Source organism: Adiantum capillus-veneris, chromosome 11 (assembly GCF_014529385.1).
Source record: "Adiantum capillus-veneris isolate H3 chromosome 11, ASM1452938v2, whole genome shotgun sequence".
Taxonomy (NCBI): Eukaryota; Viridiplantae; Streptophyta; class Polypodiopsida; order Polypodiales; family Pteridaceae; genus Adiantum; species Adiantum capillus-veneris.
Window position 1 is genome coordinate 92,954,765 of NC_140941.1, and position 11,149 is coordinate 92,965,913.

Sequence of the window (11,149 nt, forward strand, 5' to 3'; positions counted from 1 at the left end):
TTTGGTGATATTTGCAGATGCAATATGCGGAATAAAATAAAATAAATAAGAGAAATGTAATGTACTTAGCTGAGAACGAGCAGTGGTGTCCAGTCCAGAATGGCGACGCGCTAGGAAATTGCCAGAAGAGTGAGCAGTCCGATGGAGCGTCTGCGAGTCGGTTGAATTTCGTGGCGCCCGATCTCTGGTACCCCCAAAGCAAAAAGCAGTAGCAGTCGCAAAAAAAATTTGCAAGTTATTCAGGTGACTTGCTTCTTGGCGGATTATTGTCGACTCGATTGTGATAGCCAGTTTTCAAAAAGAATCAATTTTGTTCTTTGAAAACTTGACGACTTCGAAAGAAAATTTGTCTCCGTCGGTGCCGATTAATTTTTTTATTTTATTTTTGGCCAGTTCGAAGCTGAAGAATTTCCACCGGTTCCGACCAAGATTCACTGCTGTGGCAGATGGGTGAGTTTTGTCGAGGACCAAGAGTATTGAAAGAAGGGGTGACTGACTTCTTAGAAAAGGAAGACTTTTAAGTTAAATTGGTGGGTTTGGTATTTAAATAGCAAAAGGAGACTTTTAAACTTTCAAAACTACATACGACTGAATTCAAAGTCTTCAAAGTTAAAGTTAAGTTAACTTTTATGCCTGATAATGTCTTGGCAACAAGTACAAGAGGAAAACAAGCAGGCTGTGATGATTTGGGAGATAGCACTTTCTACAATGGAAATTGGGCTTTGTGATAGTAAGAAAGTATGTTCCCCAAGCAAAAGAGATTCTCTTGCTACCAATCAAAGGCACTTTTATTGTAGGTCAATTAAGATTGATTTTGTGTGCAAGGGTTGTGTCCCACAGTGTGCTTCGGTTCGAGTTGCTCGGGGTGAATTTCAAGCTTGAATTCACAGCTCGAGGGATTCAAGCTTCCTTGGAGGACCTTCAAATTCTCTTCGTCTTTTCTTTGATAGCCGTGATCGCCTACTTTGTTCCACAACGTGTAATTTGCCAAGCTTTAGAGAAGATTTCCACTCTTAATTTCGCCGAGTACAACCCTTCTAAAATCTTTCAAAATCCTCCTATCCCGAGTCGGTTCCATCGTTTTTATTCCAACTTCTTTCGAATCTTCTTATCACCTTCTTACCCGTATCGTCATATTTCCACAAATTTTAGTATTTATCGCAAAATAGATGTTGCGCATACCCGTGTTTAATCGTTGTGAAGCCGAAATTGGAAACCGGTTACCGATTAGTAGCCAATTCGCCACCAATTGATGACCGAGTAGAATTTGTTTTGCAAATTAGACCGATTAAGATTTGAATTTCCACGAATCCTTGAATCTTTGTATTGCAAATTTGATAGATTGCAATTTCGAGGTTGTCGATTCGAGAAATTTCCTTCTTGAAATTGAAATCTGATGCCAATTTACTCAAACCTGTTTGCTCTAATGCCACTGTTGGGAGAAGAGGGGGAGATCGACCGCTTAGAATATTCAACACAAGCTTTCAAGCCATCACCATCAAACTGTCCACCTCTTCTTCCAATTTCCAAGCACACACACTCACCTAGACTATGACACACACACACACACACACTAAACATAGAATTGACATAGACAAACTTGTAAGAGAGTGTAAGAGAGGTGTAAGAGATGGAGACTAGATTAGAGAGTACACAACAAAATAACCATAGCTTAAGAGAGTAGAGAAGAGAATCTGCAAGAGAAAGGCCTAAATCTAGCCCCAAACTCCACTACCTCTCTCTCTTGTGGAGTTGGTATTTAATATATTACTTTGAGTTTAAGTTGGTATTTAATATATTACTTTGAGTTTAAGGTGCCAAAAATTGAGGCCCCTCTTTTACAACCACTTTACTTTTGCAAATGAGTGAAGCTCATTAGTTCTTGCATGACCCATAAGGAGAGTTCCCACTACGACTATTTACAGAGCCATAGTGGCTTATTGAAATGATGTTCTAAGATACTGTGCAAATATAAAATGGCCAAGAGTAATTGCCGTCGCCTCTTCATCAACTCCTCGCATTCCACTCTACAAAATCATCATCAACTCAATAAGTAAAATAGACAACACATAATTAACCATTACGCCCAGCTATCCCAATTGCAGCTAACCACTACAACAGGAGGGTGCCCAGTCTCTCTCTCTCTCTCTCTCTCTCTCTCTCTCTCTCTCTCACACACACACACACACACACACAGAGGCGCAGCTCTCTCTCTCTCTCTCTCTCTCTCTCTCTCTCTCTCTCTCTCTCACACATACACACACACACACACAGACGCAGCTCTCTCTCTCTCTCTCTCTCTCTCTCTCTCTCTCTCTCTCTCTCTCTCAGGTATTGTTGCTCTCTCTCTCTCTTTCTCACGGTCTCGACTGTGTCCTGTGTTGCCGGGCTGCAGACACCACTGGCCCCACAGTCAGGAGACTCTCTCTCTCTCTCTCTCTCTCTCTCTCTCTCTCTCTCTCTCTCTCTCCGCCTGTGGTACAGCTCCCAACGGGACTCAGGAGAAAGCGTCCGCCTGTGGTGCAACTTCCAATGGAGTCCCAGGACTCAGGAGAAAGCACCTTGGGCCATCTCTCTCTCTCTCTCTCTCTCTCTCTCTCTCTCTCTCTCTCTCTCTCTCTCTCTCTCTGCACAGTTGCCAGGTTTGCAGGCCACATTGGACGGAGCAAGCACATGCCGCCATGTGGCGAGGGGGGGGAGCCGGAATTCCCTCCCCCATTATCTATTAGTATAGATTCAACTTCTCTCAAAAAAAAAAAAAAAAAAAAGATACTTTTTAGCTCTACTTTTAAAATACAATGTCTACTTCCTCCGAAAAAGAAACAGGTATTGTGCTGCTGTGCACACTAATGTCACATGTGTAGCAAAAGTTAACACCGAAAATTTCAAAGGTCACGCCAGGCTTAGGGCATGGTCACGCGAGGCTTAGTTTTCCGTAAGCGTCGACCAGTTCTGACCATTCCAGGTACGGACAATCATAGGGTGACGGGCAAGAACGGGTAGAGAGAGAGAGAGGGGGAGAGACAAACAGGCACAACAGGAGAGAGAACCGGAGCTGCAGGAGAACTCACCGGCATCTAGCCCGGATAGTTTTCAAACTATGCGTTTTTTGGCATAGTTAGAAAACTACGCCGATGAAAAGCTGCGAACACTCAGAGTTGGTCGAGAGCTGCTCTTGAAAACTAAGCCTCGCGTGACCATAGCCTTAGTTATCAGTTATTGATAACTATGCCAACTATGCAAAGACAAAGCATTAAATGAATAACTAAGCCTCTCTTTTTTTTTTAAAGAACAGAATGTATAATTAAAGAGAAAATTTAAAAAAATACAAGGCCTCAAAGAAAGGGAAAGAGGGAGTCTCAAACAAGGAATTACAACTTCATACAGAGTTGAATCATGAAGTGTCTATCCTTAGAAAACATTTTGAGAAGCATGGTTCTCCAAGTTTTCCATGGAGTCCTTCTGTGGAGCATGTATACTGGTTCTTCGGAAGCATCCTTAATTGAATCCAAGCTCAGCTTAGCAAGCTGTGAAGCAGCATATATTCTGTAGAAACTGAGTTCTTGTTGAAAAGAGCATTAATTCTTTGAATCCAGGTGTACCATATGTAGGTGTTCCTCCACAGATTCCACAGGGGAATGTCCAAGCTTCTACATTCGCCCACCAACAGTTCTAAGTAGTTAAAGGGCTGAGGATGAAGTGACAAACAAACACAGTGCAAGATTTTTTGAAGACCTTGGGCTTTGGGGCAAGTCATAAACAAATGAATTGTGTCTTTGTGTTGCTTTCATCTGGGACATAAACCATCGCCAATTCCTACTTTAAGTGCTCTGTGTCCTATCCAGACACCTTGATGTAGAAGTAACCAGCTCACAAAGCTCTACTTAATTGGGATCAGAAAGCTCCACAAGCTTTTAAATCTGAAAATCCACTGTTTACTGCTCCAACATACTTTCCATTTTTGGTTGAGTCTTTTCTTCAAAGAGTCTTCAAACTTTGGAGTGAGCTCTAGATACTTATAGCAGTCCAAAACCAAGAGGGGGAGAAGATTGGAGCTTCTTCTGTATCCAATGTTCGGCTGGAGGATATTTTGAAACAGAGAAATCCTACATGCAACCTCATTTTGTGACAACCAGAATAAGATGTTAGGTGTCAGTTATTTCTTGTAATGACATAAGGACCCCTTGACAATGAACATCTTTCCAAGTTTTAATAGGGCTCAAGCTAGCTTTGTGAGGTGTATGTACATACCATATAGAGTCCTGCAAATAGAAGTGAGGGTTAGAAATGAATTTCCTTGAAGGCTTCCATTGCTTTTTTGTCTCCATCCAGGCTATCCAGAATCTTGCAGAGATGGAGTTAGGTGGGAGTTTGATTTGTACAGGTGCGGTAATCAGGTCCCATTGAGATAGACAGGTCCAAGCTTTATAATCCTTTAGAAAACCTTTGGGGATCACTCTTCTAATCAAGCATGCCCAGAAGTCATTGCTTGAGGTGGATCTCATTATCCACTTGGCTGTCAGTTTCTGTGCCATTTTTGTGATGGTGAGAATGCCAAGCCCTCCTCTTGCTTTATGTAGACATCAAATGTGCCAAGCAACTTTAGGGACTTTGGTACCTATATCATTGCCACCCCATAGAAATCTTCTAGCAAGCTGAATTGCTTGATTAATTTTCTTCTTAGAGGGCATCCAACAAGACAAGAAGTAGATTAGTGAAGGTAGCAGACAGTGATGATTAAGTACAAAGACTCTAGCAGCCAGGTTAGCTTGCATATTCTGCCAAGAGAAGATTTTCTTCCTGAATTTCTCAAGTATCCACTACCACATCTCCTCAAGGGAGATGTTGAAGCCCACTGGGATTCCCAACAACCTGAAGACCTGTCCATCATGGATATTCTGGCATCCAGTAGCAAACATTGAAGGGGGAATAAGACCATTTGAGGCTTTGAACCCTGTCTTAGAATGGTTGATACAAGAACCACTTGCAAGACAAAATGTGTTCAAACACTTAAGAAAATTGTCAACTGAGTTAGGATCTGCCTTCATCACATCATTTGTGCCATCAGCAAATTGCCGGAGACATAAAGGTTTGTCAGCACCTGGTATTTGCATTCCCTTGGTTTTATCATCATTCAGCCTTTCTTGAATGAGCCAACCTAGAGTATCTAATGCAATTACAAAGAGGAGTGGAGCCAAAGGGCAGCCTTGCCTAATTGACCTCATAAGAAAAATAGGGTCTGGGAGTTCACCATTCACAGCAACTCTTGCATACGCATTACCAAAAATAATAAGCACATATTTAATGAATTTTCTTCCAAAGCCAATATCTGCCAAAGATTGTAGAATGAAGTCCCATTCCATTCTATCATACGCCTTGTCAAAGTCCACCTTGAAGAAGAGAAAGTCCTAACCTGTTTCCAAAGAAAATTCAAAGCATTCCCACAAAGTTATAACTGCATCCAAAATAAACCTGCCTTTGGTAAATCCTTTCTGCTCCTTAAGGATGATTTCATTCATAAGAGGACTTATTCTTCTAGCTAGACACAAGGCAAATATTTTATACAGAGTAGTCACACAAGTGATAGGTCTCCAGTTACTAAGATCCTCCCTACCCCCTTTTTTATGAATGAGCTTAATGACTCCAGTATTAACAAAGGCAGGAAGAGCTCCCTTCCTAGTAGATTCTTGCCATACTTTAAGAATGAAAGGAATCATGAAATCCTAATACTCAATAAAGAAATCATTAAGGATACCATCAAGACCAGGGAACTTTCCAGGCTTCAAATTGTTAATAGATTCTTTGAGCTCCCCCTCAGAAATAGGAAGGTCCATCATTTTAGCAGTGTAGTGGACAAAGTTTTCTTCCTCTTAAGAGCAATGAGTGCCCTAGCCTCTTGGATTTCCTTGTTTCTTTGGGGGGGGGGGGGGGGGGGGGGGGGGGGGGGGGGTGCAGAGAAGATACTGGCAAAGAACTGCCGAGCAATATTCAAGTTTTCTTTGTGAGAAGAAGCAAGTTGCCCATTGGAAACTTTCAGGAAGGGCACAAAATCCTTCGCCTTTTTCTTCTTGAGCAAGTCAAACATGTTTTTATTAGGTCTATCCAGCTTGCCAACCCAAAACTCCCTAGTATAAACAAGGGCACTACTAGCTTCCAAGAGCTCTTCTTGCCTAAGATTTTTCTTAATCTCGAGGAGATCAATGGGGGGAGGATCTAAGCTAGGAGTGGATTCTTCAGCAACAAGAATTTGATCTCTTATCATCGTTCTTCTCTTAGCCCTGAGGTCTTTAGCTATCCTCTTGTAGGTGGTAAGAGTTCTCTAAATATCTCTAACAACCTTTTCCCAAGCATCGAAAGGAGAGTGACAAATCTTAAAAGCAAGCTTGAAACTATTATGGACTTTTTCTCTTATGAGCTTAAGCTTGAAGAGAGACTGGTCCAAATGAATCCACCCGGCTTTAGAGGAGTTTTCTGTTCTATTGAAGTAAAAAATAATTGGTTTGTGATCTGACAAGAGAAGATAAGAGTCAGACTTACAGTCTATCTACCAATGCTCCTATAGTAACCCTATACTCATATACACCCTGTCAAGCCTTGCTGCCCTGAAATTGTCCCCATGTTGTTTGTTGGTCCAGGTGTAGCAACTATCTTTTGAGATAAATCAAATCTAACTTGCTGGGCATATCAGCCCAAAGTTCCTTTTCCTTTCCTGAAATGACTTGACCTCTGTTGTTCCAACTGTCATTAATAACTTCTACCATGTTGAAGTCTCCTACAAGCACAAGTGGATTGAAGAGTGAAGATAGGCCTTGCCAACAGTAGCCCCTTTCAGTAGAAGAATTTGAGGCATAAAAATTAGCTAGCGTGATTTTAAATGGGGCATCAAGAGTGACAACCACCCAAGAGCCTCGGGGATCTTTCTTAATCTGAGAGACGAAAGAAGCATAAGCTTGTTTTATACCAATGGCAGCTCCACCTCTGCCTACAGTGTGATCAATGTGGAACTACTGGTGGTTGGTGCTAATTCTCTTTAGATTGCAGTCCAAAGAGTCCTTGGAAGCTTTGAGCTCCTGAAGACAAATAAAGTCGGGGATTAGACTAATATTAGAGAGCCATTTCTTGATGCAAGCAGCCCTTGAAGGATCACTCACTCCTTTACAATTAAGAGAAAATACTTTCAGATTTGGGCACTTCATTTTTTACTGGTTTTTGAAGGCTTGGCTAGAGAGACAGACGCTCTCCCATGGTCTATGTTCTTTTCCTTCTTCCTCTTGCTCTTGGAGGTCCCTTGAGTTGGAAAGGATTCTTCCTCAGCTTGAGTCATATGGGTGTCAGAGGACATTTTTGGGGAAGCAGCCAGAAACTATTTGGCTATATGGCCATGTTGGTTAAGCTCATTGATAAACATTTGCTCTTAAGATTCCTTCTCATTAGCTTGAGTAATTTTGATGACCTCTTCATCACTGTCCGAGGAGCTTGATTCAGAGGAGGAGCCTCTAGTCTGATCACATTTGGGCTAGGGGGAGCTTGACTTGGTTGAGGCATCCCATTAGAAATGGCCTCCTTAGAAGGTCCTTCTTGAGCACCATTCATTGTATCTTGGCAGGGATCACGGTTGGAAGTGGAGTTCTTTTGTACACCAATGTCTCCAAGCTCAATCAGAGGGTCAAAAACCTCCTCCAATAGAGCGTCGAGAGAGCGTCAAACCTAGTGTTTAGCTTGGTCCCATTAGTCTTAGGAGCTTTAGGGTTCCTCGTAGTGTTTTTCCTAGGCACTTGTTGAAATTGCTGATTCTGTCCTGCTTCTTGAGGGGAGGCCTTCTTTTTTGCCATCTCTAGGCAGTCTTTGATTTGATGTCCTTGAGCATGACAGTTGAAGCAAGAGTTTGGTAGGTTCTTGTAAAATATCTTTTGAGTATGCAAAAGCAGACCTGTAGAAACTTTGAAAGGAACCTCCATCTTAAGGGATTTACCAAACATCAACCTCTATTAGTAGTTGAGGGTCCCACTTTGGATTGATGCCACCCCTAGATTACTGTCCAAGGACCTTTCCTACCATGGCACCAATGATTTTTAGCCATGGGTAGTAATCAATGGGTAAGTCAGGGAAGTCCACCCATAAGGGGACACATGTTGGTTTATCACCTCTTGGATTGAATCCCTTGTGCCATTTGAAGAAGGACAAAGGTGTGCTCTTGATTAGCCACTACCCCCTTCATAAATAACCTGCAAGGCACTCCTAGAATCCTCAAAGAAGAACAAGTAGTAGTTGTTGGGTAAATACTGGATATGATAGGGGAACAGGTTTTTATTTTCCCAATTAGAAAAGATCCAACTTTTCAGAGCTTCAAGGGAAGGCCTAGGGCTGTGACAAAGGCCAATCACTAATTTGTCTTGCAACTGCCCAAACCAAGATTCCAAATCCTGCTTACTATAACAAGGGCCTCATCCCCTCTATTATCCTCATCAGAACCAAGGTGAGAAGATGAGGGAGCGTCAGGGTTCAAACCAGCAGGATCTTGTCCATGGGTCATAGGGGGACTGTCAACCTGTTCCTCATGGAAAACAACTAGTTTAATAGGACTGTGAGATAGTTCTCTAGCAGCATTACTAGGTGAATAATTTCCTTTAACAACATTAGAGTGAACTTCAGCATTAAGAGATGTCAAAGGCATACCTTTCTCTTAGAAGCCCGAGGGATGAAAAAGCGGGTTAAAATGCCTATGGTGTAGAACTTGCCTTGTAATGTCAGCATATGATTGTTGTATCCCATAGGGATTGAACCTGCAAAGCTGCTCATAGGCCGAGTGGCAAAAGCTTCATTATGTTGAGGAGGAAGAGGGTGTGACACAGGATGTTCCTGACTGTTGATAATTTGGCTATGTTGCATGTAAGCATTAGCGACTTGGGCTTGCACTTTGGGGGGCTGGGAAAACCTTGTGCTACCAGGGAGCTACTGACTCAGATTGGAGAGGATGCCGTCTCTGACGGCCTCGTGTAACGCCATAACCCCCTTTCCCTAGAGGGGAAAATGAAGAGGGGACATCAAAATAGAACTTGATACGTAAGCAAGGAAAGCGAAAGGCTTGCCTCTTGCATGGTCAAGTGTAGCTTAGTTATTCATTCATCCAACTATGCCTTGAACTTGACGACTATGCCAAAATTGGCATAGCTACAAAGTGTAGGCTTAGTAACTCATTTAATGCTCCTTTCTGTGTGTGACCAAGAATGAGGCTTAGTTATTTGTTCAAATAACTAATAACTAAGCCTCGTGTGACCATTGCCTAATGAGCGCCGAGCAGGAAAGTTGGAAACATGTTTCTCCAAAGTCCATTCCCTCCATGGCCTTGCCGGCTCACTGTTTGATTAGTGCAATCCTGATTGACCCCGCTAAAAAGTCGCAACATGTATCAGATGGTTTCACCCTACCACATATACTCCACCCTATCATGTCCGCCAAACCCCAACGAGCGTCAACCCACCCAGGAACACGCATTTGCTAAAAGTTTAAGGGCATGGTCACACAAGGCATAGTTATCCGTAATGGATAACTATGCTGACTAAGGGCATTTATATTAAAAAAGTAAGTTTCTTAAGGTTTGAGGGGTCACGCGAGAGGTCTCAATACCCGGAGAACTGCCAATTGGAGGTTGCAAGGCGGCAACTATCCGGTGGCTCGGTAGAAACTGATGACAACTCTGAGGACCAGCGCATAGTTATAAAGTTGGACGCTACTACATGCCTTACGTGGAGAGAGCATAATGGAATCTGGGCTCCATCATTTATAAGGAAAAGCTAGAGAAATCTCTGCTTTGCGGTTTTGCTTCTGTGCGCATTGATTCACTCCCCTTCGCGTTTTGCAACTATGCCAATTTTGGCATAGTTGGCCAAATCATGCATAGTTGTACTAAGCAGGCTTAGTTATTAGCGTGTGACAAAAAAGGAGGCTTAATGACCAGTGTAGATAACTCAAAACTAAGTCTTGCCTTACCACCGCCTAAGAGCATGCTCACACCATGTGCAGTTAACTGTAACTGAATCTACGCCTACTTATGGCACTCCTAAGCCTGGCGAAGTGGTCACATGAGGATAGTTGTGTCACTGCCACTACCACCTGGAGGTCCAAGGCAAGACACCACCCGGTTTCCCCATACATTTTGAATTGACGTGCACGCTTAGAGAGAGAGAGAGAGAGAGAGAGAGAGAGAGAGAGAGAGATTCATTGGCTGCCACATGCTTCCTTGTCCAGTTTCCTGATTGGGTAGGAATGGTTTGTTATCAACATCTCAAGGAGGGAAAGGGAGGTGACTCTTATTTCCCATCACCGATTCACATGCATCCGATCGTCGAGCCCCGACCGACCAAGAAGTGGCCCATCTGACCCCGTCAAATTTTGGTGGTCCTAGCACATGGATCCATTTTAGGAGATGTTTTTTTAATGAGTTAGTGTAATTAGCACTTACCAAAGCTAAAGATAGGTTTAGAAACTCGGGGGGTTCACTATGTGTAAAACTACTATATCACGTGCGTTCAAGACATGTTTGTAAAACCCCTTATCTGTGAATTTTGTTAAGAATATAATGTACCCTTTTCTTTTGAAATCTGTAAGTTTTTTTCAAATTTAAAACAATAATACCCTTTTGTATATATATTTCTGTAAGTTTCAAGAACTTTAAATACCCTTCTGTTGAACTCACGTGATAAGTTACGTTTTTATTAGGTGACCTTCCTGGGTTTAGAAAAAGGAAAATTTGACTTTGACCTCAACAAATGCACGCAAGACCTGGTAACACACGACGAGCAAGAATGCAAAACTTTGATTTACTGCCGTTGAAACCACCCAAGGTTGAGCTTGACGTTCCCTTTGCGCTTTCTCTCAATGTAGTCGGGTGGATGAATCAGTGTTAACAGCTTCGACAGCCATGCAAGGCATCCAATCTGATTTATAATTTATCTATTTATTTTTACATCATTTTAACTTTGTTGCCTGTCATTCGGGCGTTTCACCTAACCATGTGCGTAGCCTATCTAAGTGTTCACAAAATGTGGGACGGGTGTCTAACCTCACTCCTATCTTATTACAGACATAGAGAGAAACACAAATATAATTGTTATCCATGGGACGAAGCTGACTCGACTAGTGCATGAGG

At 42.4% G+C, this 11,149-nt stretch overlaps 1 protein-coding gene across 3 annotated transcripts; it reads right to left on the reverse strand.

Annotated features, from left to right (window-relative positions):
• Positions 1 to 1,773: 1,773 nt before the first annotated feature.
• On the reverse strand, positions 1,774 to 9,113 carry LOC147447655 (uncharacterized). Of its 3 annotated transcripts, XM_086523388.1 has the most exons (4): positions 8,677 to 9,113; positions 5,391 to 5,413; positions 4,252 to 4,262; positions 3,358 to 4,106 (listed from the first exon to the last, which is right to left on the reverse strand). In XM_086523388.1, the coding sequence occupies exons 1-4, from the start codon at positions 8,887 to 8,889 to the stop codon at positions 4,009 to 4,011; spliced, it is 345 nt and encodes a 114-aa protein (XP_086379514.1). In that variant the 5' UTR covers positions 8,890 to 9,113; the 3' UTR covers positions 3,358 to 4,008. The 3 variants fall into 3 exon arrangements, with proteins under 3 accessions (XP_086379512.1, XP_086379514.1, XP_086379511.1); XM_086523386.1 differs by lacking the exons at positions 3,358 to 4,106; positions 4,252 to 4,262; positions 5,391 to 5,413 and adding an exon at positions 1,774 to 2,027 and having other exon boundaries at positions 8,677 to 9,109; XM_086523385.1 differs by lacking the exons at positions 3,358 to 4,106; positions 4,252 to 4,262 and having other exon boundaries at positions 5,271 to 8,548; positions 8,677 to 9,108.
• Positions 9,114 to 11,149: the final 2,036 nt, after the last annotated feature.